Source organism: Hibiscus syriacus, unplaced genomic scaffold (genome assembly GCF_006381635.1).
Source record: "Hibiscus syriacus cultivar Baekdansim isolate YM2019G1 unplaced genomic scaffold, ASM638163v2 tig00004013_pilon, whole genome shotgun sequence".
Lineage (NCBI taxonomy): Eukaryota > Viridiplantae > Streptophyta > Magnoliopsida > Malvales > Malvaceae > Hibiscus > Hibiscus syriacus.
In genome coordinates this window covers 943,334-967,672 of record NW_024061992.1, presented here as the reverse complement: position 1 = coordinate 967,672, position 24,339 = coordinate 943,334, and the positions used below count along the sequence as shown (strand labels likewise).

Below are 24,339 nucleotides of genomic sequence, written 5' to 3'. Positions count from 1 at the left end.
TCAGAACCAATTTTATGTTTTAGCCCAAAAATATAAAAAGTTTTTGTTATCTTGTAAGGGCAGTTGTTAAGTTCACTTAATATCAAATATAAGAAGTTTTCTTAAAGTTCTCAAATGGCAATCATTCTTTACATTTTTTACATTTTTACATTCATTATTTCTCATTCTTTATATTTATTTCATAAATTTACTATATCCTTTCAGAAATATGTCCGACTTAAATATGCAGGTGTCACAATGTTAATAGCCTGATTATTCCTAAATTTAATCATGAGATAAATTTAGAGCGACCCATATGTCTGGAAGAAATCAATGAGTGTGAGGATGAAGTAGAATGTGATGTTCCTACTGAATTGTTAAGACTAGTAGAAAAAGACGACAAACAAATTTTACCTCACAAAGAATAAATTGAGATTGTAAATCTAGGAACCAATGAAGAAATGAAAGAATTGAAAATTGGAACTACTTTGTCAGCCCAGATAAAACGAGAATTAATATATCTCCTCCAAGAGTTCAAAGATATCTTCGCCTGGTCTTATCAAGATATGCCTGGTTTGAGTACAGATATAGTGGTGCGCAAACTTCCAATCAATCCAGCATATAAACCTATTCAACAAAAGCTCAGACGAATGAGGCCAGAAATATTGTTGCATATCAAAGAGGAAGTGATGAAGCAGATTAATGCAGGTTTCCTACAGGCAGCCAAATACCCAGAATGGGTAGCCAACATAGTTCCAGTACCAAAGAAGAATGGGAAAGTTTGAATGTGTGTGGATTATAGAGATCTCAACAAAGCTAGTCCAAAGATAGCTTTCTATTACCTCACATAGACACATTGGTGGATAATACTGCATTACATGCATGGTTTTCATTCATGGATGGCTTTTCAGGGTATAATCAGATAAAAATGAATCCTGAGGACATGGAAAAAACAACATTTGTAACCATGTGGGGCACTTTCTGTTACAAAGTAATACCATTTGGATTGAAAAATACAGCGGCCAACGTATCAGAGAGCAATGGTAACTTTGTTTATGACATGATGCATAAAGAGATTGAAGTATACGTGGATGACATGATTTCCAAATCCCGAACCGAAGAATAACATATTCAAAATCTAAGAACGCTTTTCCAAAGATTGAGAAAGTATCAATTAAAGCTCAACCCTGCTAAATGCACTTTTGGGGTGACATCAGGGAAGCTTTTGGGATTTGTAGTCAGCCAAAAAGGAATCGAGATTGATCCAGATAAAGTAAAAGCAATTCAAGATCTTCCACCACCCAATACAAAGAAAGAAGTTCGAGGCTTTTTGGGAAGATTAAATTATATATCTCGGTTCATTTCTCAATTAACTGACAAGTGTGATCCAGTGTTCAAGTTACTCTGAAAGAACAATCCTGAAGTCTGGAATGACGAATGTCAAGAAACTTTGGATATTATTAAGAAATATTTATCCAATGCCCCTATTTTAGTATCACCAGTGCTTGATAGACCGTTAATTCTCTACTTGACAGTCTTTGAAAATTCGATGGGATGTGTACTGGGACATCATGATGAATCTGGAAGAAAAGAGAAAGCCATTTATTATCTGAGTAAGAAATTTATTGATTGTGAAATTTGATACCCACCAATACAAAAATTATGTTGTGCCATGGTGTGGGCTACTCGAAGGCTCAGACAATACATGTTATATCATACCGCTTGGCTGATATCTAGACTTGATCCTTTGAAGTTCTTAATGGAATCACCAGCTTTGACAGGCAAAATGGCTAGATGGCAGATGTTATTATCCGAGTTTGATATTGTATATGTCAACCAAAAAGCGATAAAAGGAAGTGTCATAGCTGATTTTCTGGCCAGTCGTGTATCGGATGATTATCAGTCTCTGAGTTTTAATTTTCTAGATGAATATTTGTTGTGCATATCCATGAATGAAGAAGTCAAAACAAATGATGGACCTGGAAGCTTTATTTTGATGGAGCATCCAATGCTTTGGGAAGAGGAATTGGGGCAGTGTTAATTTCTCCAGAAAATATCTATTATCCTTTTACAAGCAGACTGGAGTTCTTTAGCACCAATAACATGGGGAATATGAAGCTTGTGTCATAGGATTGAAGGCAGCCATAGAAAGGAAAATTAAATTTCTCAAGATATACGGAGATTCATCATTAGTGGTGTATCAATTACGAGGAGAATGGGAAATGAAAGATCCCAAATTGCTGGAATACCGAAATTTTACCCTCGAATTAGTGAAAGAATTTGATAAAGTCACCTTCAATTATCTCCTCGAGAGGAAAATCAAATGGTAGATCATTTGGCTACATTAGCTGCTATGTTTCAAGCAACTAAGAAAGTTGATATGATGCCGATCAAAATGCAAGTATATGAAACTCCTACACATTACTACAGTGTGGAAGCAGAAGCAGATGGCAAGCTATGGTATTATGATATCTTGCAATTATCAAGTATCAAAGTTATCCACAAAATGCATCTGAGATTGATAAAAGAACATTGAGAAGAATGTCTGGTGGATACTTTCTTGATGGTGAGACTTTGTATAGAAGAAGCAATGATCAAATGCTATTGAGATGTGTAAATAATAGCGAAGCCAAAAGCATCATTGAGAAAGTACACAGTGGGATATGTGGTACACATGCAAATGGTCTTTCTATGGTTAGAAAAATAATGAGATATGTATATTATTGGGTTACCATGCATACAGATTGCATTGATTTTGTAAGAAGATGTCATAAATGCCAGGTATATGCAGATAAGATTCATGCACCTCCATCGCCTTTACATGTAATGATTGCACTTTGGCTATTTTCTATGTGGGGAATAGACGTCATTGGGGTAATCACACCAAAAGCATCAAATGGACATTGTTTCATCCTAGTGGCAATTGACTATTTTACCAAATGGGTTGAAGCTCTTCATATGTCAATATTAAGAGGTCTACAGTTTGCAAATTTATAAAGAAAGAAATAATCTGCCGTATGGGCTACCAGAGAGAATCATCACAGATAATGCTCTGAACTTGAACAACAAAATGATGACTGAACTTTGTGCACAGTTTAAAATCAAGCATGCAAACTCAGTGGCGTATCGTCTAAAGATGAATGGGGCAGTTGAAGCAGCAAATAAAACATCAAGAGAATCATTACGAATACTACTGAAACTTATAAAGATTGGCACGAGAAGTTACCTTTTGCTTTATATGCATACCGAACTACTGTGCGAACATCTACTAGGGAAACACCTTTTTCTTTAGTCTATGGGATGGAAGCAGTCTTACCAATTGAAGTTGAGATCCCATCACTTCGAATTTTGAGAGAGGTAAAATTGGATGAGTCTGAATGGATCCAAGCTCGTTTGATCAATTGAACCTTATTGAGGAGAAGAGATTGAAAGCTATTTGCCATGGACAGATGTATCAGAAACGGATGATGAAGTCTCATGACAAGAGAGTGCATCCAAGAGAATTTCAAGAGGGTGATATATTGCTAAAAAAGATCTTACCTATACATAACGATTTCGTGGGAAATGGATGCCTAATTGGGAAGGGCCATTTATTGTAAAAAAGGCCTTTTCCGAATGAGCGTTGATTTTGGCAGAAATGGATGGAAAAGTTCTAAGAAACCCAATAAACTCAGATTTTGTCAAGAAATATTATGCTTGAAGAAAGAAAAAAATGAAAAGAAAAGAAAAAAAATGAAAATGATAAAAAATATATGTAAAAAAAGAGGGTCAAGATAAAAACCCGAAAAGGGCATCTTGAAACCTAAAGGAAGGATTTGAGTTGAAAACCTAAAAAACCTGCTCAAATGCATATTGATATTAGGCATCTGGCAATTAAATCCTCTTAAGAGCTTGATATTTTGGGAGGAACTTTACATCTACAAGTATTTTGGCAATGTTTGAGATCTTCCAGACATAAGCTTACCTCAGTGCTCTAGATTATATCAAGTTGATTAGTTAGAAATACTTATGCTAATAATTTGTTGAGTCATTTGAATTTTTATCATTCCTATTCTTGCCATGACTTTGAATACATTTGAATATATTTTTTATTCCAAGATTATCTTTTTGAAATTCAATTTCTTTTGTTCGAAATTCAATTTATTTATTTTCACATAAACATCTGTAAATGGATTAACATAATCTTGAAACAAACAATATTTTTGGTTATCACTTTATGTTAATACTTTTAAGTACATGGAATCCAAAGTAAGTCTTATCAACGTTTGCAATCACTGTTGAAAAACAAACAAATTATTACCATCATAGAGTCATTTGGAAGTGGAATAAGAGGAAATCTGTTCTCAATTGACAGATTATGAATATAGCCCCTTTTCCGTGCAGTAGCACAAAAATACTTCGAATTTACAAATTCTAGCTCTACATCATATAAGTACCGTGACATTTCAGTCCAAACACCAACTGAGCAAGTGCCACGTTCTCGTAGTAGAAATAAGGAGGCCCAATAGCATCTTCTGGAAGTGTTCTTTGAGTTATCAGATCTGGTTCGGTAGGAATCCCAAAACCAATTATTGGATTTGAAAGATGAACATGATCGTCTTCATTAAGAAGCTTCTTTTCAAGCTTCCTTTGATTTTTCCTTTTCAACAAATCATAACCCGAGTTTCGCCTTTTTTTTGTAATTGGGGTTATTGCATAATAGCTTCCTATCTTCTATCGGAAGAAGTGCGTCAGCAGTCTTAGCCATTTGAGCAGCACATATAAAATCTGTCATCTCTGCAATTGATGAATCCGAACCACATCTCTCTATGGCTATTGAAGCCTCAGTCTCTGAGTATCCCATTTTCATCAAGTATAACAGTTTATTCTCATCAGAATCAGAATTCAGGATTTCCTCAGTATCAGAAGAACTATCAATATCTGTGAAATCATCCTGAAAGATCTCTTCACAATCAGATGATAGTTATCAGAATCAACATGTTGCATGAGTGCAAACTTTTCAAGAGCCTATACCATTGCGTTTTGTTCTCAAGTGGTTTTGTGACATCATAAAAAAAATTCAGGCATATCTACATCTACACTCTCCAAAGATGATAGATTCTCTATTTAAAAAAGAAAGATTTATTGGATTTCTACACAATTGAAGAAAGACCGAGTTCACCACTTTGAAATCAAATAAAGATGAACTTAACATTCATGCATCATATTTAGACATTTGCAAAATAGGGGCATTTTCATTCATTTTATCCATGTTAAATATTTGACAAAAATTTCAAAGATTGTAGCAAAGATTTGAGTCCATTACTCAATGGATCAACTTTTTCAGAGAAAGTTCGCAATGAGAAGAACTCATCTGAAGAAGGAAGAAGAAGTTCATAATGAGAAGAACTTGTTCAACCTTTTGTTCAAATTCATCACTAGATGAATCAACTTTTCTAGAGAAAGTTCGTAATGAGAAGAACTTATCTGAAGAGGAAGAAGAAGTTCATAATGAGAAGAGCTTGTTCAACCTTTTGCATGACTCTATCACAGAAGGAGATAGATCAACACCAACTTTTCCAGAGAAAGTTCGTAATGAGAAGAACTCATCTGAAGAAGGAAGAAGAAGTTCATAATGAGAAGAACTTGTTCAACCTTTTGTTCAAATTCATCTAGTGATGAATCAACTTTTCCAGAGAAAGTTCGTAATGAGAAGAACTTATCTGAAGAGGAAGACGAAGTTCATAATGAAAAGAACTTGTTTAACCTTTTGTTTGAATTCATTACTCGATGGATCAACTTTTCCAGAGAAAGTTCGTAATAAGAAGAACTTATCTGAAGAGGAAGGAAAAGTTCGTAATTAGAAGAACTTATCTGAAGAGGAATAAGAAGTTCATAATGAAAAGAACTTGTTTAACCTTTTGTTTTAATACATTAACATAAGGACGTAAATAAGATTTTTTCAATCAATAAAGTCTATTCTTGATCAACATAAGGATTATCGGCATGCTCGATATCTTGGGAGATCTGGATAGTGCTTCTTATTGTGGCATTCACATTTACGCTGTCAAGATCTCCCAAGATATCGAGTAGGCTGATAATCCTTATGTTGATCAAGAATATACTTTATTGATTGAATGATCATGTTTACGTCCTTATGTTAATGTATTAAGTTAGTAGTTTTTTTCTTCCTAATGTGCAATTCTGAAAGTCTAATATAATGTTCATAGTTTATTGTTCTTTTCAACATAATCTACCATATTTTGGAGAGAAAAAATATCTAACAGAACTCGTCGTCTCGACGTGACGATTTTCTGTGTATTTTTCTTTTCAACATTAAATTCGCATAATAATCTAAAAAATAATTTTTTAATAGAACTCGTCACCAGGTGACGAGTTTTGCAGGAAATATTAAAATATTAAGCTTAGAGTATAAAAATTATATCTCATAAAACTTAATATTTCAATGTGACGAGTTTACTTTAGACTATAAAAAACATCGTATATCCTAAATTAATTTTTGAAGTACTCTTTAGGCCAAATAGTTACTACGGGTGTCCTATTTGGAGGGGGGACCCATTGAATTAGAGCAAGCTTGAGAGGACCAGACTGAAGCACGGCCCACCGCAGCCTTCAGATGTTGACGGAGAAGTCCAGCCCTTGAAAATCGAAAAAGTAGGGACAGATAAATGGGGTGGTCATGGGCAGTTGTCCATTGAAAAAATTAAATCTGAATTCAGAAAAATACGAGTCCTAATAAGAGATGGATCGAATATATATTCTGTCATGGTCTGATTTGAATCTAATTCAAGTTAGATTCGAGTTTGATATAATTACAAGGTTAAACTTTATATATATATATTAAGTCGACGTAATAGAAAGCTTAAACGCGTAATAGAAATCAAACAGGCAAAAAACATAGGAGTGTTGCTTATCCTAATTTTTAAATATAAAATAAGGAAAACAATGATTGGGTCATAGGGTATAAATATATGTGAGTTTAGGTTCGGGAATTTCTGTCCAAATCTTAAAATTAACCTTCGTGTTTTAACCCTTAACCGCTGTCGGTGGAGTGCTGAAGTAACTGGCATCGTAGTTTCTCTGTCGCTCTTGTCTCACGTAAGGGACACATAAATTTCTCTGCTTACAGCTATTATAATTAGTTAGAGAATAAATTAAAACCCACCTTTAATTCTTCGTTTATTATTCATTGTTATTGTTTTATTTGTACACACAGAGAGATTAATGGACTTAGCTGCTGCTTTGCATTCCTGTTCTCTGTTCTCCTACGTTGATTCTTCATTTTCAAGATTCGTATTGTAGATCGGTTTTCGCTCTCAGATTTCTCTTTCTCTCGTTGCTTTCTGGCAAGGTCTGATGTGGATTTGCTCTCATTTCCATGAGATCGAAGCCATTGTTTCGTTTTCGAGTTCGATTTCCCTTTCAAGTCATTTATGTTTTCAACCTGAAAACGGTGATGATGTTTTTCACGAGTTATTAACGGGTTTGTTTCAACCCTTTTGAAATTTTATTCACCGGGAGGATTTTGCTCTGAATTTTAGCAGTGGAGTGCTCAACTCTTGCTATTTTCTGTTTTATTTTGCATCCCAATTTTGTTTCCAGAACTTCTATATATATGTGTATAGTATTTCATTTGTGAGATTTTTTTTTGTACGAGGTTCTTATAACATCAGGAATCGAACAGATTTTCTCATTATGGTACTCTATAACCTTTCACTAAAGTTTTCCATTATATTCATCACTGGCTTTTTCATTGTTTTTATGGTTCCAGGCAGTCCTGCTATCATTGGAGACAGAGAGGAGGATGGTGATGCGGATGATGGTGCTAGTGATTTCATTTACTCAGAAAACAAAAACCAATGTCAGAAGCAGAAAATTTCAGAAAGAATGTTGAGCTGGCATGTAACATATGGTAGAGGGGAGGATGTTATTGCTCCAAATTATGATAAAGAGGTTTCTCATAACCATATTCCCCTTCTCACCAATGGGCAGGAGGTAAGTGTATAAGCTGTCTTAAAGTTATTGTTCATAAATGAAATGATGGATTGAAACTTTACTTTCCCCATTGACGTATTGTAGGTTTCTGGTGAGTTATCTGCTGCATCACCTGAGCGTCTTTCTATGGCATCTCCCAGGTGTGTTGGTGGAAAATGTATACATCCTCTTTGTTACATGGCTATCATTAATTGATTGCTCAAAATGAAATCTATCTTTTCCTTTATAGGCTCTTATGGCTGGTTACTTGCAGCGACTATTAGGGTTGTGGATCCTGTGAGGGAGTTTGGTTCACCTGGAATGGGCAATGTAGCTTGGAAAGAGAGAGTTGATGGCTGGAAGATGAAACAGGAGAAGAATGTTGTTCCTACGAGTACAGGCCAGGTTGCATCTAAAAGGGGTGCTAGAGATATTGATGCCAGCACCGATGTGCTTGTGGACTATTCTTTACTGTACGTTCACATCTGATTAATATCTAGAAATTTTATGAGATTAGTTGTTCTTGTTCATGTTAGCCCATGGCAAGTGCAAATATTTTAAGAATCATGATCATACTTGTTCCTTTGCCTGGTGTGTATCTAAATCCTGCAATTAGAATAATTTTCTGTATTTGGAGAACCTGGTTTAGCAACCATTGTGAAATTTCATATCTAAGGGAGCTATGCTCTGATTCAAATCTGTCTAGCCTAAGTTTAATTATCAATACTCTTAATTTTCAGGAATGATGAAGCTTGGCAGCCTCTATCAAGAAAGGTTTCCGTTCCCTCATAAAAAATAAACCCTTATCGGATGGTCATCATTCTTTGACTCGTTATTCTGTGCATTTTCTTGCACTATCGAATAACGAACCCTGTTCCAAATGCCTATGCTCTCTAGTTGATATCTGTTATATGTGAGATTTGGATTGCAATATCATGGATATTGGATCAGTTTCCTTAGTGGCTTCCTGTTAACCGTGAAACCTATCTCGATAGACTTGCCTTGAGGTCAGAATTTCTTACTGTCAATCTTATAAATCCTCACAAATATATTTTACACAGTTGTGTTGTTTCAGTCTTTGTCTTTAGTCTTGCTTTGTTTTTTCAATTACCTAGCTGTATAACAGATACGATCGTGAAGGAGAGCCATCTGAATTAGATGCTGTTGACATTTTTGTGAGTACTGTTGATCCATTAAAGGAGCCTCCACTTGTGACCGCGAACACTGTGCTATCCATTTTTGCAGTTGACTATCCAGTTGACAAGGTCTCCTGCTATGTTTCTGATGATGGTGCTGCTATGTTAACATTTGAAGCATTGTCTGAGACATCAGAGTTTGCTAGGAAATGGGTACCTTTCTGCAAGAAGTATAACATCGAGCCTCGGGCTTCGGAATGGTATTTTGCGCAGAAAATTGTTTACCTGAAAGATAAAGTTTAAACATCATTTGTTAAAGAACGTAGGGCTATGAAGGTAAGGGTTAGCTTGGTTGATCCTTGTTTGTAATATTTTTCCAAATTCAAATATTCATCCTGTTTACTTTGCTTCTATTGCAGAGAGAATATGAAGAATTTAAAGTTCGAGTTAATGGGATTGTTGCAAAGGCTCAGAAAGTTCCTGAAGAAGGATGGATTATGCAGGATGGTACACCATGGCTGGTAATAACACCAGAGACTATAGGAATTATAGAGATATATGAGTTGTTATCATTCCTTTAGTTAAAGGATTCTGTAAATAGTTTTCTACAATCTCTTATTTTAAGGGATCATATCTCTTAGGATTATTATCTTTCCTTAATTAGAGTTTCCTAATTTAGGGAGATAATGTAATATCTCAAACATCGGGTCAGTGACTAAAGTGTAAGAATTCAAAATTTAGCGGTTTAATTTTGATAAATTGAATTCTTCAAGGATTGACTTGGAAATATTTGTTTAGGATTTATTATCAAAGATTGAAGGATGGGAGGGCAAAATGGTCTTTTTAGCAAGAAATAAATTTAAAATTCATTTTAATGTTATTTAAACATGTGAGGAATTATAGGAAAATGAAAAAGAAAAGCCTAGAGTTTTCTGAATTCTTGCATTTTTTATTTGGTTTTGAGTCTTTTGGTGGTATAGAAACTTAAGAAAGATTAAAGATGATTAGAAACTATATGATTGATGAGTTAATGGTGATTTGATAAAAAGGGTTTTTAAGGGAGTTGATGAAAATTGACTAGTATTTGAATTTTAAAGATATATTTGACTTGTCAAATGTCTGAATAAGATGTTTGAAGTATTAGAAAGATTGAAAACATTTTGAAGAATGGGTGTGATTTTTAGTTTTAAGTGTTTTAGTGGAAATTTTGGATGTTAAAAGGGAATTTAATTGATGTAAATTGGTTGTGATAAGTGTTATTGAATTTGAGGGCATGAATGGAGCTAGAAGTATGAGATTTAGGTGAATTTTGGGACAAATTCGAAGTGAAATAAGTGAATTCTGGGCATGGGTATCCGTACTGGAAGAACAGTATCGATACCATATGAATCGGATGAACATCATCAGTATTGAAGGGATAGTATCGATACTGGAGGTATCGATACCAATAGTAAGGTATCGATACTGTAATTGAAGAAGAAATTTCATAATGCAATTTGGGTATCGATACTGAGGTAGGTATTGGTACCAAAGAAGGGAATTATTGGTACTAGGTGTACAATATTAATACTATTCAACTTGAAATTGTGAAATAGGTGTTTTATTTGGTTGATGTAAATGCTGATTGATTATCAAATAATCGAGCTCCGATATTTATCTTGGTCATGTTAATGTGTAGATTTTAATTGAAAGTAAGTACGAACGAATCGACGTAATAAAGAGATTGAGAGAAAGTGAAAAGTATTTTTGCTTAGGGCTTAAGTAAGGCAAAGGTGAATACTTACTTATTTTATATTCGATATGAGGATGACTTGCGATGAGCCAACCTCGAAGTTTTTGATCGAAAACAATTTGAATTATTTTATGAAATATCTTTATAATGTTTTACTTAAATTGTATTTCATAAGAACTTTTTTGATTTCCTTGCTATGCGTATGTATTCTATGTAAATCAATGATAATTTGAATAATGCTATGTGAAATACTTATATGGTTAAAGCCCAAAGTACATGCTATAAGAATTAGAGGTATAATTGGACATGCCAAGAGTCGAGGATTCTACGTGGTCCTTCGGGACAAATTTATGTGGCACTTCGGTGCATATTCTACGTGGCACTTTGGTGCAAATTCTACGTGGCAGTTTCGAATGCAATAACAGTGCACAACCTCAAAGTAATCACATACCTTGAGTTCTCAGTGATATGCATTGGGCTATTTAAACAAGTTAATATGAATTAAACAGTGCATAACAATATATGTTATTTATGTGAAATGTATCTTGTTTTCCGTTTTCAATGTTTCTCATGAAATGTTTAAGCAAGTGTTTTAATGTTTTATTATACTCATTTATGCCTCATTAAGTCAAAGACTTAGTGTGTGAGTATTTTCACACTTAGGTTCAAAGAAGTCAGAGGAGTAAAGCTATTGCAGGACAACATACCTTTGAAAAGATCATATCAGACCAATTTGAACAATAGGTGATTTTTTTATTATCTTGAAATTTTTTTTGGCATGTATTTTAAATGCACTACAAATGTTTAAATCACAAATGATCCGATCTGTTTTGTAACTATATTATTTTGAGTTTATGTATATATATAAAAATATTTATTTTCATTGTCTATTATTAATTTTGATAGTAACTTGTTTTATTAAGGGCTTCGCAACTAAAAGAAAGATAAAAAGTCAAATTTTTAGTTAATTTTCAAAAAGGCAAAGCATTGAAAAGTCAATGTTACACCTTAGATTCGTATTCGAGTCGGGTATGGATTGGGAGTGTGACATTTGTTGGTATCAGAGCTATTGTTTAACCGATTTTAGGCTCAAAACGAAGTAATTTATGTTTTAAAAAGGTGTACATGTCAACAAAATATTAAAAATCTCTGATATGATAGTGTAATAAGTATGTTATCTTTGCTAATATAATTAAGTGATTATATCTTAATAGATGACAAACTACGAGGGCTCCCGAAGTGAAGCGGGAGATGGAGTTAATGAGGGTAGTAGTAATTCACCTGCTCCAGCTAGGCAAGGTGAAGAACATGCGCCTCAGAGAGTGTCTGTACAAGATCAAAGAATATTTTTTTTCGGACGTTGGACACGATTCTGAAGCGTTTCCTACCGTCTACTCCCCCGGCTTCTAGGATGAATGTTGCTAAGGAGCTAAAAAGTTTAGGAGCACCCGAGTTTAAGGGAGAAGCTAATGAATGTCATGTTTCTACGGATCTTTGGCTAAATGACGTGAAAATTATGCTTGATGGTCTCCAATGTTATGAAATAGAGAAGGTGGATGGAGTAGTCTCACTGCTACAAGATCAAAGACGTGTATGGTGGACTAATGTGACGATGAGAGTGCCTAGTGATCAAGTGACGTGGCCGTTCTTTCTGGAAGAGTTCAAGAATAAATATATCAGTAGAAAAATGAAACAAAAGTTCATGAATTTGAAGTAAGGGAGTCGCACTGTGTATGAGTATGAGTGTGAGTTTAATAAATTGAGCAGATTTGAAGCTGAATTGGTCCCAACTGAGAAAGATTCACGTGATTGGTTCGTGGAGGGTTTGTGCTCTAGATTGAAGGAGTTGCTAATAGTGTTAAATCTTTCTACGTTTCAAAATTTAGTGAATCGAGCTTAAGCCTTGGAGCGGGCATAGAATGAAAGATTCGAGGAGAAAAATACCCAGTTGACTAAGAGAGAGGGTTCCTCATCGAGTGCAGCATAATCGAAGAGAACCCATGGTTCGAGGTTTCAACCTCAAACTAGATATAAGTCAGCTACACCCTCAGGCAGAGGATCAAATCATGTGAGTGCTAAACAAGCACAATCAACTGAATCAGGAGCTGGAAGACCAAGTCAATGTCAGCATTGTGGCAAAAATATCATAGTGGCTTATACCTAGTGGTCTTCGGAGCATATTTTAGATGTGGGGAAATTGAAAATTTTATCCGGGATTGCCCGTTAATGATTGGAGAGCCTGCACAATCAGAGAGATCCACTACTGTATCTTAAAGAGGTAGAGAACATGGCAGGGGAAGGAATCAGTCTGAATCAACTACTCAACCTGAAATACGAGCGACTGTTCGGGTATACAAAATTAAGACTAATGAAGATCGTGATGATCGCAGGTACTTTCCAATTAATTGATAAACCTGTTTTGGTATTGATTGATCCAAGATCAACTTATTCCTATATTAGTAGTAAACTGGTGAGAGATTTGAGAATCCAATTAGAAGCTATAAGTAGTGATATGATTGTGACTAACCCGCTAGGGCATAGTGCTCGGGTGAACCAGATGTCGAGGTTGTCCTATAAGGATCCAGGGAATTGAATTCCCTGCTAATCTGATAGAATTACCCTTTGACGAGTTCGAGATTATATTGGGAATGGATTGGTTGTATCGTTACCATGCTAATGTTTATTGTCGATTGAAGTGGGTAATTTTAAGAAGTTCTGATGGATTAGAGATAGTTGTAGTCAGCGAGAGAATTAATCCATTATCTAATATGATATCAGTAATGTTGGCTAAGAAGCTAATGTTGCAAGGACGTCAAGCTTTTATCGCCAATGTGATCGATACTCGAGCCCCTGAGATGAGATTAGAGGACATTGCGACGGTTAGAGAATTTCCAGACGTGTTTCCGGATGAATTACCGGGATTACCTCCTGATAGAGAGATTGAATTTCAAATTGAGGTAATGCCTGGAATGACACCAATTTCGATGGCTCCTTATAGAATGGTCCTGAAGAAACTGAAGGAGTTAAAGGCTTTGTTGCAAGAGTTATTGGATAAAGGATTCATTAGACCCAGTGTATCACATTGGGGTGCGCCAGTGTTATTTGTAAAGAAGAAAGATGGTTCAATGCATATATGTATTGATTATCGACAACTCAACAAGGTGGCAATAAAGAATAAATATTCTATCCCGAGAATTGACGATTTATTTGATCAACTCAAGGGAGCTTCGGTGTTCTCCAAAATTGATTTGCGCTCTGGCTATCACCAGCTGAAGATACAAGAAGAGGATATTCCAAAGATGACTTTTAGTGTCGTTTGGATTAACTAATGCATCGACAATGTTCATGGATCCTCATAAGATTAAAGCTATTATAGACTGGGAAGTTCCAAGAAATGTTTCTAAAGTTCAGAGTTTCTTGGGATTAGCTGGGTATTATCGAAGGTTTGTAAGGGACTTTTCGATGATTGTCTCCCCATTGACAAATCTATTGAGGAAAGATGTGCCATTCATTTGGACGGATAAATTCCAAGATAGTTTTTGAATCCTTAAAAAGGGTTCTAACGGAGGCTCCGGTGTTAGTACAACCATAATCGGACAAGGACTATACAATTTATAATGACGCTTCTTATAATGGTATGGGATGTGCTTTGATGCAAGATGGAAAGGTGGTAGCTTATGCTTTGAGACAACTTAATCCACATGAAAGGAATTATCAGACACATGATCTTGAGTTAGCAGCGGTAGTGTTTGCACTGAAGATATGACACCACTATTTATATGGTGATGATGTTATATTTACACTGATCATAAAAGTTTAAAGTATTTGCTAACTCAAAAGGAGCTAAACTTGATATAGAGGAGATGGATCGAATTACTTAAATATTATGATGCAATCATAAACTATTACCTAGGGAAGGCTAATGTTGTAGCTGATGCACTTAGCCGAAAGACTTTCAACTTTACGCATGTTAGATGCCCGATTATTTTTGAAGGATAGTGGTGCTTTGGTGGCTGAATTAAAGATAAAATCTTTATTGTTGGAGCGAATAAAGGAGTTGCAAATGAGAGTTAGAAAGTGTTTAGCAAGAATGGAACAAGAGGAAAAAGGTGAAATCAAAGACTGAAGTAAATAATGATGGATGCTTATACTGCAAAAATAAAAATTGTGTTCCAAGTGATGAAGAGTTTAAGAAAAATATACTTTTTGAATTTCATTGTAGCCTGTTGACTATGCATCCAGGAGAGAAAAAGATGTATCAAGATTTAAAAAGCCGATATTAGTGGCCAGGTATGAAAAGAGTTATCACAGAGTTTGTGGGAAATTGCTTAACTTGTCAACAAGTAAAAGCTGAGCATCAGGTATCTTCAGGACTTTTACAACCGATCTCCATTCCTTAATGGAAATGAGAGAAAGTTATGATGGATTTCGTATCGGGGTTACCATTGACACCAAATAAAAAGGATTCTAGTTGGGTGATAGTTGATAGATTGAGGAAGATAACACATTTTATTCATGTTCGAACTAATTATTCAATGAATAAATATGCTGAATTATATAAGGAGTTTGTTCGACTTCATGGAGTATCGAATTCAATAGTATCTGATAGAGATCCAAGATTCACTTCAAGGTTTTGGAAGTCTTTACATGTAGCCTTGGGTACTCGATTGAACTTTAGCACACCCTTTCACCTACAGACAGATGGTCAATCTAAGCAGACTATCCAGGGTTTAAAATGCTAAGGGCGTGTGTGATTGATTTTAATGGATTTTGAGAGAAGTATCTTCTGCTCGCATAGTTTGCGTACAATAACAGTTATCAGTCTAGCATTAAAATGGCACCGTATGAAGCTTTGTATGGAAGAAAATACAGAACACCGCTTAATTGATATGAATTAAAATATCGGGATGTTCTTTGTCCTGATTTGATTAAAGAAGTAGAAGAAAAGGTCCTGTCAATCCGACATAATCATAAAGTGGCAGCAGACAGAACAAAGTCCTATACGGATTTGAAAAGAAAGGATATTGAGTATCAAGTAGGAGATAAAGTGTTTTTGAAAGTCTCTCATTGGAAGAAAGTGCTTCGTTTTGGTGAAAAGGAAAGCTCAGTCCTAGATTTATTGGCCTGTATGAGATTATAAAGAGAGTGAGACCAGTGGTGCATCAATTACCATTACCACCATAAATGGAGAAGACCCACAATGTGTTTCATGTTTTGATGCTAAAAAATATCGATCAGATCCTTCTCACATCATAACATCGGAAGAAATAAACGTCCAATCTGACCTGACCTATTAGGAAGAACTAGTGCAGATTTTAGCACATGAAGTCAAACAACTAAGGAACAAGACGATTCCATTAGTTAAATTTCTTTGGAGAAATCATAAAGTAGAAGAGGTAACATGAAAGTGTGAAGAGGACATGAGAAGATAATTTCCTCATCTCTGTGTGCAGTGAAAATTCGAGGAAGAATTTTCTTAAGGGGGAGAATTGTAATATCCCAAACATCGGGTCAGTGAAAAAAGTGTAAGAATTCAAAATTTAGTGGTTTGATTTTGATAAATTGAATTGTTCAAGGATTAACTTAGAAATTTTTGTTTCGGATTCATTATTAAGGATTGAAGGATGAAAGGGAAAAATGGTCTTTTGGCATGAAATGAATTTAAAATTCATTTTAATGTTATTTAAACATGTGAGGAATTAGAGTAAAAGGAAAAAGAAAAGCCTATAAGCTCTTTATATTCTCATCTTAATTTTCTACCGTGAACTTCCATTTCTAAGGTAAGTGATTTTAAAGTGGGATGTTTATTGCATTTTTGATTTGGTTTTGAGTCTTTGGGTGGTATAGAAGCTTAAGAAAGCTTAAAGATGATTAGAAACTATGGGATTGATGAATTAATGGTGATTTGGTAAAAAAGGTTTTTAAGGGAGTTGATGAAAATTGATTAGTATTTGGATTTTAAAGATATATTTGACTTATCAAAGGTCTGAATAAGATGTTTGAAGTATTAGAAAGGATTGGAAACATGTTTGAAGAATGTGTGTGATTTATAGTTTTAAGTGTTCTAGTTGAAATTTTGGATGTTAAAAGGGAATTTAATTGATGTAAATTGGTTGTGACAAGTGTTATTGAGTTTAAAGGTTAATGGAGCTAGAAGTATGAGATTTAGTTGAATTTTGGGTCAAATTCGAAGTGAAATAAGTGAATTCTGGGCAAGGGTATCAATACTCGAAGAACAATATCGATACCATATGAATCGGATGAACATCATCGGTACTGAAGGGGTAGTATCGATACTGGGGATATCGATACGAATAGTAAGATATCAATATTTAATTGAAGAAGAAATTCCAGAATGCAATTTGGGTATCGATATTGAGGTAGGTATCGATACCATAAAAGAAAAGTATCGGTACTAGGTGTAGAGTACCGATACTATTCAGATTAAAATTGTGAAATAGATGTTTTATTTAGTTGATGTAAATGTTGATTATTTATCAAATAATCGAGCTCCGATATTTATCTTGTTCATGTTAATGTGTAGATTTTGATCGAAAGCAAGTACCGATGAATCGACGTACAAAAGAGATTGAGCGAAAGTGAAAAGGATTTTTGCTTAGGGCTTAAGTTAGGCAAAGGTGAATGTAACTTACTTATTTTATATTCGATATGAGGATGACTTGCGATGAGCCAACCTCGAAGGTTTTTGATCGAAAACAATTTGAATTATTTTATGAAATATCTTTATAATGTTTTACTTAAATTGTATTTCATAAGCGATGTTTTGATTTTCTTGCTATGCGTATGTGTTCTATGTGAATCAATGATAATTTGAATAATGCTATGTGAAATACTTATATGGTTAAAGCCTAAAGTATGCACTATGAGAATTAGAGGTATGATTGGCATGCCAAGAGTCAAGGGTTCTACGCGGTCGTTCGGGGCAATTCTATGTGGTTCTTCGGGACAATTCTATGAGGTCCTTCGGGATAAATCTATGTGGCACTTCGGTGCATATTCTATGTGGCACTTTGGTGTAAATTCTATGCGGCAGTTTCGACTGCAATACAATTCATAACCTCAAAGTAATCACATATCTTGAGTTCTCAGTGATATGCATTGGGTTATTTAAACAAGTTAATATGAATTGAACATTGCATAACAATATATGTTATTTATGTGAAATATATCTTGTTTTCCGTATTCAATGTTTCTCCTGAAATGTTTAAGCAAGTGTTTTAATGTTTTATTATACTCATATATGCCTCACTAAGTCAAAGACATAGCGTGTGAGTGTTTTCACACGTAGGTTAAAAGAAGTCAGAGGAGTAAAGCTAGGGTAGGACAACATACCTTTACAAAAGATCAGATTAGACCGCTTTAAATAGTAGTGGATTTTTTAATTTTGAAATTGTGTTGGCATGAATTATAAATGTACTACAAATGATTAAATCGCAAATGCTCTGATCTGTTTTGTAACTATACTATTTTGAGTTTGTATATATATATATATATATAAATATTTATATTCATTGTCTATTATTAATTTGGATAGTAACTTATTTTATTGAGGGCTTCACAACTAAAATAAATATATAAAAAGTCAAATTTTTAGTCGGATTTTTAAAAATTCAAAGCATCGAAAAGTTAATGTTACACCTCAGATTCGTATCTGGGTCGGGTACGGGTCAGGGGTGTGACAAATAATTTGTATATAAAGATATAATCTTTCTTATTGAAAAGATGAAGTAAATACTGAGAATTACTCTGATTTGTACATGATATCATATTAGGTTACGATTTCTTTCCAACCTAGACCATGTCCTCAATTTCTTCTCTTACATCTCCTTCTTTTACTCCGGAGATCACTTCAAATCTAGAAAATCTTTCTGGTTCTAATACTCAAACAAATTCATCTGGTCTGGTTGTTACATGCCATCGATTGAATGACAACAACTTTCTTAAATGATCCCAATCGGTTAAGATTTTTCTCTTGGGTAGAGAAAGATTGGGCTATGTTATTGGTGAAATCAAGAAGCCTGTTGCGACTGGCACTGTTTTTTTCTAAGTGGATGCATGACTATGGTCAGGTAATGACTTGTCTCCTCAATTCCATGATCTCGAGTATCATCAGAAACTTTTTTCTTACAATTTAGCCGCTAAAATATGGAGTGCAATCCAAGAAACATACTCCAACACTGATAACATTACCGAATTATATCATATTATAGATCAAGAAGACACCCTTAAACAGAGAACCATGTCTGTCACTCTTTACTACAATACCCTAATTGCTCTTTAACAACAATGAAATTTGTATGCACAACATGATTGTGCAGATCCAAGATATGTTACCCTTTTCCAGCAAATTGTAACTCAACGAAGACTTTTTCAATTTCTCCAAGTCTTAAACAAGGAACTGGATGAGGTTCGTGATAGAGTACTGGCTATTTGTCCTCTTCCCTCCCTTTGAGAGGCTTTAGCTAATGACAAGAAGGAAGAAAGGCACATGTGTGATGTTACCTGATGAATCATATTCCACTCCTGAAGGATTTGCCTTAATCACTCATCAATCATCTAATACTTCCAAACGGGGGAGACCTTGGTGTGAACATTGTAAAAAGCCAGGCCACTCCAAAGAGAAGTGTCGGAAGTTTCATGGTAAACCTCAGGACTGGAAGTCCAAGACTTCTCATGATAATAAATCAAGCCTAGTCCCTGCTATATTTGTCACTAGCTTCACCAAAGAACAGATTGCAGAACTTCAAAAACTATTTGAAAAGTTTCAGTGGCCTTGTGAGGGTCATCTGGTCATAAAAGAACCAGAAGGTAACCCTTATCCTACAACTTTTTCTCCTCTCAGTTGACTCCTAATTGGATCTTGATTCTGGTGCTACAGATCATATAAATGGTAACAAGGATTTGTTTTATAATTTTTTCCCAAAATTCGGTAAGGCTGTCAAAACAGCTAATGGTTCCTTGTGCAAAATAGAAGGTCATGACACTGTTTTCTCAATGAACACATGACACTTAAAAATGTTCTCTTTGTACCAACTCTGGCTTACAATATCATTTCAGTTCATAAACTTTCCACCGACTTGCACTGCTATGCAATTTTTACTGATATTGATTGTACTTTGCAGGCACTGAACTCGAAGAAGATGATTGGTAAGACCAACTTTCAGAATGACCTCTACATCATCCCTTCATTTACTACAACCGAGATATCTAAATCGTTCATCGCTTTAGAACAAAATGATATGTTATGCTATGGCACTTTCGTTTAGGCCATCCTAGTTTCCACTATCTTGCAAAATTGTTTCCTGCTCTATTCATTAATAAAAGGCCAACTTCTTTTTCTAGCAAAGTTTTCTCTCTTGCAAAACTTACTAAATCATCTTATTCTCCTTCTAAACACAAACATTCTCACCCTTTTGCCTCGATCTATAGTGATATTTGGGGCCCTTCTCGAGCGAAGAATGTTGATAATTGTAAGTGGTTTATCACTTTCATTGATGATCACAGTAGGATAACTTGGCCTTATTTTCTACAAGATAAATCTGAAACTGCTGGTGTTTTTCCCCATTTTATAACATGGTTCTTACTCAATTTGGAACCAAAATCCAGCTCTTTAAATATGATAATGGCAGTGAATTTTTTACTAAGTCTTTGGGTGATTTTTTTTAGGGAAAAGGGTATAGTTCAGCTTAGTTCTTGTGTTGGAAGCCCACAGCTAAACAGCGTTGCTGAAAGGAAAAATAGACACCTCCTTGAAGTTACCTTCTCTTCTATTTACCACTAATGTTCTAAAATATTTGTGAGGAGAAGCCTTATTAACTGCCACATATTTAATCAACCGAATTCCTAGTAAGATTTTAAACTTTGAAACACCTTAATCTATATTTTTGCAATATTTTCCACATTTTAAACCTATATCCTCCATTTTGCCACTTAAAATCTTTGGCTATACTATTTTTATCCAAAACATTGCTCCTAATAAGTCCAAGTTAGATCCGAAGTCTATAATGTGTGTATTGGTTGGGTATTCTTCACTTAATAAGGGTTATAAATGCTATCATCCTTCATCTAAAAGATTTTTTACCATTATGGATATCACTTTTTATGAGCAGGATCCCTATTTCACTCGGGCTAAATTCAAGGGGAGACATTGAGGGATTTTCAACCACATCAGTTATCTCCTCCTACTCTTCATTCTCAACCTTCAAAATTGCCCCATTTTTGTCTTTACCTACATATTTGTCATATGTAAATACTCCCATTGATTCACCTGTAGTACCTATCACTACTTCACCCACACCTACTTTAAGCACCCTTCATGAAAATGCACTTACTCCTTTCAAAATCTTCACAAATAACAAAAATCAAACAACTTTTTTTCTATACAAGGAGAAGAAAACATATTCCTGAGGCTATTTTGCAATCTGATTCTTACCGAGAATTCAATTGGGTGCAGCTGCCGAAATAGAAGAAGAAATCAGTAAGTCCACTTCCCCTACTCTAGATGACTTCCCTATTGTTATTAGAAAAGGGGTTAGACAGTGCACCAAGCATCCTGTTGAAAAATTTGCTGGTTATAATTCATTGATGCATTCTTTTCAAGCATTTACAACAACCTTGGATAAAGAACATGTTCCCACAAGCATAGATAAAGCTCTAAAGGATTCTAAATGGAGAAGGGCTATTGAAGAGGAAATTTGTGCACTAGAGAAAAATGCTACTTGGATCGTTACAGACCTTCCTCAAGGAAAAAAGGTTGTTTGCTGTAAATGGATTTTTCTGTAAAGTATAACTCCAATGGTAGTATCCAACGATACAAAGCTAGACTAGTGGCCATAGGCTTTGCGCAAACATATGGGATAGATTTCAAAGAAACTTTTTCACCTGTGGTGAAGCTAAATACTATTTGAGTACTCCTAAGTTTGGCTGTAAATTGTGATATGCAATTACACCAACTTTATGTAAAAAAAAGCTTTTCTTAATGGCAAACTAGAAGAAGAAGTCTATATGAAATTGCCACCTGGCTTACAGTCTGTTGAAGGTAGAAACAAGGTTTGCAAGCTCAACAAGTCTCTATATGAATTAAAACAATCACCTATATCTTGGTTCGAGAGGTTCACTAAAGTCATTCTAAAAAACGACTACAAGCAGTTCCTCGCCGATCATACTTTTTTATCAAGGTAACTTCTACAAAATAAGAAAAATATTTATTGTGTACGTGGACAACATAATTATTACCGGAGATGATGAAGAAGAGATTTTTCATTTGAAGAAGTTGTTATATAAGGAATTAAAAACCAAGGACTTGGGAAAGCTAAGGTATTTCCTAGGAATGAAGGTGGAAAGGTCAAAAGAAGGACTTGTGATCAACTAAAGAAAATATGTATTTGGTTTACTCAAAGAAACTTGTTTTCTTGGTTGTAAGTCGATTGATACACCAATGGTGGCAAGCTTAAAATTTAGAAAAGAAGATGGGTCCTTAATAGACAAAGAGAAATTTCAAAGATTAGTTGGGACACTAATTTATTTATCCTTGACAAGGCTTGATACAACTTTTCCCGTAAATGTGATAAGTCAACACATGCCTAATCCTACTGAAGAGCATATGGCATCAACAAATAGAATTCTCAAGTACTTGAAGAAAACTCCAGGACATGACTTAATGTTTAAGAAGACACAAGACATAACTATTAAGATTTTTCAGACTCCAATTGGGTCGGAGATCTTACTGAAAGAAGATCCGCTAGTGGCTACTGCACTTTTGTTTGGGGTAATCTTACAACTTGAAGAAGTAAGAAACAATATGTCGTTTCAAGAAGTAGTGCTGAAGCTGAATTTAGAGCACTAGCATTGGGAATATGCAAAGAAATTTGGCTACTTAAACTACGGAAAGAACTCGACACTAATCAAGAGGACCACTTTGAAGTTTTGTGTGATAATCGATCTGATATTCAAATTGCCAAGAACCCAATTCAACATGATCAGACAAAGATGTTGAGATTGATAGGAATTTTATTGCTGATCAAGTTAACAAAAAGACTCCCACACTTTCATACATTCCTTCAAAAAGACAAATTGCATACATTCTTACTAAGTTTGTGCCAAAGTCTGTTTTCAATAAATTCCTATTCAAGCTGGGATTATACAATGTATATTCTCCAGCTTGAGGGGGAGTGTATGAATTATAAAGATATATGAGTTGTTAAAGGAAGGGATTCTGTAAATAGTTTTCTACAATCCCTTATTTTAAGGGATCATATCTCCTAGGATTAGTATATTTCCTTACTTAGAGTTTCTTAATTTAGAGAGATAATTTGTATATAAAGATGTACCTATTGAAAAGATGAAGTAAATACAGAGAATTACTTTGATTTCTACAAGATCATCCAGGTAAGCCCTTTTGCATTAGTAGATACGCTACTCATTCATCTTCTTTGACCAGGATGACTCCTTGTTTTCTAGATTATATGGAATTCTATAGACTCAAATTGAACTGGAAAAGCTCAACAAGTGGGATGATATGTTTCTTTTCAATAATAAGTTAATATTAACAAACACATAAGATGAGAACAAATCTGCTTGAATTTAGTCCGTTTCATTTTTATGCATATTATGTGCTCATCGTGTTCATTGTTTTCATTATTTTGAATGAGGTTTTGGGAGTTGCCAGAGGCCAAAGCTAAAAGTATTTTGCACCCATTATTAATGTCAAGGTTTTGTAAAACTTGCAGGTTTTCTTAGGTCAGAGTGGGGGCCTTGATGCGGAGGGTAATGAGCTGCCAAGGCTAGTTTATGTTTCTCGTGAAAAGCGTCCAGGCTTCCAACACCACAAAAAGGGCTGGTGCTATGAATGCCCTTGTGAGTTGCTTTTTAGATCTCTTGTTATATTTTACTACTTCTTGTTATCTATCTTTTGTAACCTAGTGAATCTTCTTTCAGGTTCGAGTGTCAGCTGTTCTTACTAATGAACCTTTCTTGTTGAATCTTGATTGTGATCACTACATAAATAATAGCAAGGCCTTAAGAGATGCTATGTGTTTTCTGATGGATCCAAACCTTGGGAAGTAAGTTTGTTATGTTCAATTTCCACAAATGTTTGATGGTATTGATCGATACGCTAACAGAAATACTGTTTTCTTTGATGTAAGCTCCTTATCATTTACCAAGAAAAATAATTGCATCATGTAATGATGTTATTGCTGATGTAGAATGAACGACGCATGTCAGTTTTCATCAAACATACTGGCTATTGAAATCCTTTTGAGACATATATTTTTGTGAAATTCCAGATAAACTTGAGGGGTCTGGATGGCATTCAAGGGCCTGTTTATGTTGGTTCGGGACGTGCCTTCAATAGAACATGATTGTACGGATATGAACCTCCCCTTAAGCCCAAGTATAGAAAAGCAGGGCTGCTATCTTCACTGTGTGGAGGTTCTCGTAAAAAGAATTCAAAATCAAGTAAAAAGGGATCAGACAAGAATAAATCTGGCAAGCATG

At 34.8% G+C, this 24,339-nt stretch overlaps 2 protein-coding genes across 2 annotated transcripts; both read left to right on the top strand.

The window, feature by feature from the left end:
- The first annotated feature begins 7,674 nt into the window (after positions 1 to 7,674).
- On the top strand, positions 7,675 to 8,790 carry LOC120186440 (cellulose synthase A catalytic subunit 3 [UDP-forming]-like). The gene is made up of 4 exons (XM_039190366.1): positions 7,675 to 7,974; positions 8,059 to 8,131; positions 8,228 to 8,426; positions 8,694 to 8,790. Exons 1-4 carry the CDS (start codon positions 7,675 to 7,677, stop codon positions 8,743 to 8,745), a joined length of 624 nt encoding a protein of 207 aa, XP_039046297.1. The 3' UTR covers positions 8,746 to 8,790.
- Positions 8,791 to 8,813: 23 nt separating this feature from the next.
- LOC120186638 (probable cellulose synthase A catalytic subunit 8 [UDP-forming]) lies at positions 8,814 to 23,921 on the top strand. The gene is made up of 5 exons (XM_039190518.1): positions 8,814 to 8,960; positions 9,080 to 9,425; positions 9,509 to 9,638; positions 23,566 to 23,697; positions 23,779 to 23,921. Exons 2-5 carry the CDS (start codon positions 9,420 to 9,422, stop codon positions 23,802 to 23,804), a joined length of 294 nt encoding a protein of 97 aa, XP_039046449.1. The 5' UTR covers positions 8,814 to 8,960; positions 9,080 to 9,419; the 3' UTR covers positions 23,805 to 23,921.
- The last annotated feature ends 418 nt before the right edge of the window (positions 23,922 to 24,339 follow it).

Excerpts from the sequence above, each read along its gene's own strand:
- LOC120186440 (XM_039190366.1), top strand. The coding sequence starts at position 7,675 with ATGGTACTCTATAACCTTTCACTAAAGTTTTCCATTATATTCATCACT. Across the intron at positions 7,975-8,058 it reads TTCTCACCAATGGGCAGGAG|GTTTCTGGTGAGTTATCTGC; the intron begins GTAAGTGTATAA and ends GACGTATTGTAG. Across the intron at positions 8,427-8,693 it reads CTTGTGGACTATTCTTTACT|GAATGATGAAGCTTGGCAGC; the intron begins GTACGTTCACAT and ends CTTAATTTTCAG.
- LOC120186638 (XM_039190518.1), top strand. Across the intron at positions 9,639-23,565 it reads ACCAGAGACTATAGGAATTA|TGCAGGTTTTCTTAGGTCAG; the intron begins TAGAGATATATG and ends TTTTGTAAAACT. Across the intron at positions 23,698-23,778 it reads CTGGTGCTATGAATGCCCTT|GTTCGAGTGTCAGCTGTTCT; the intron begins GTGAGTTGCTTT and ends ATCTTCTTTCAG.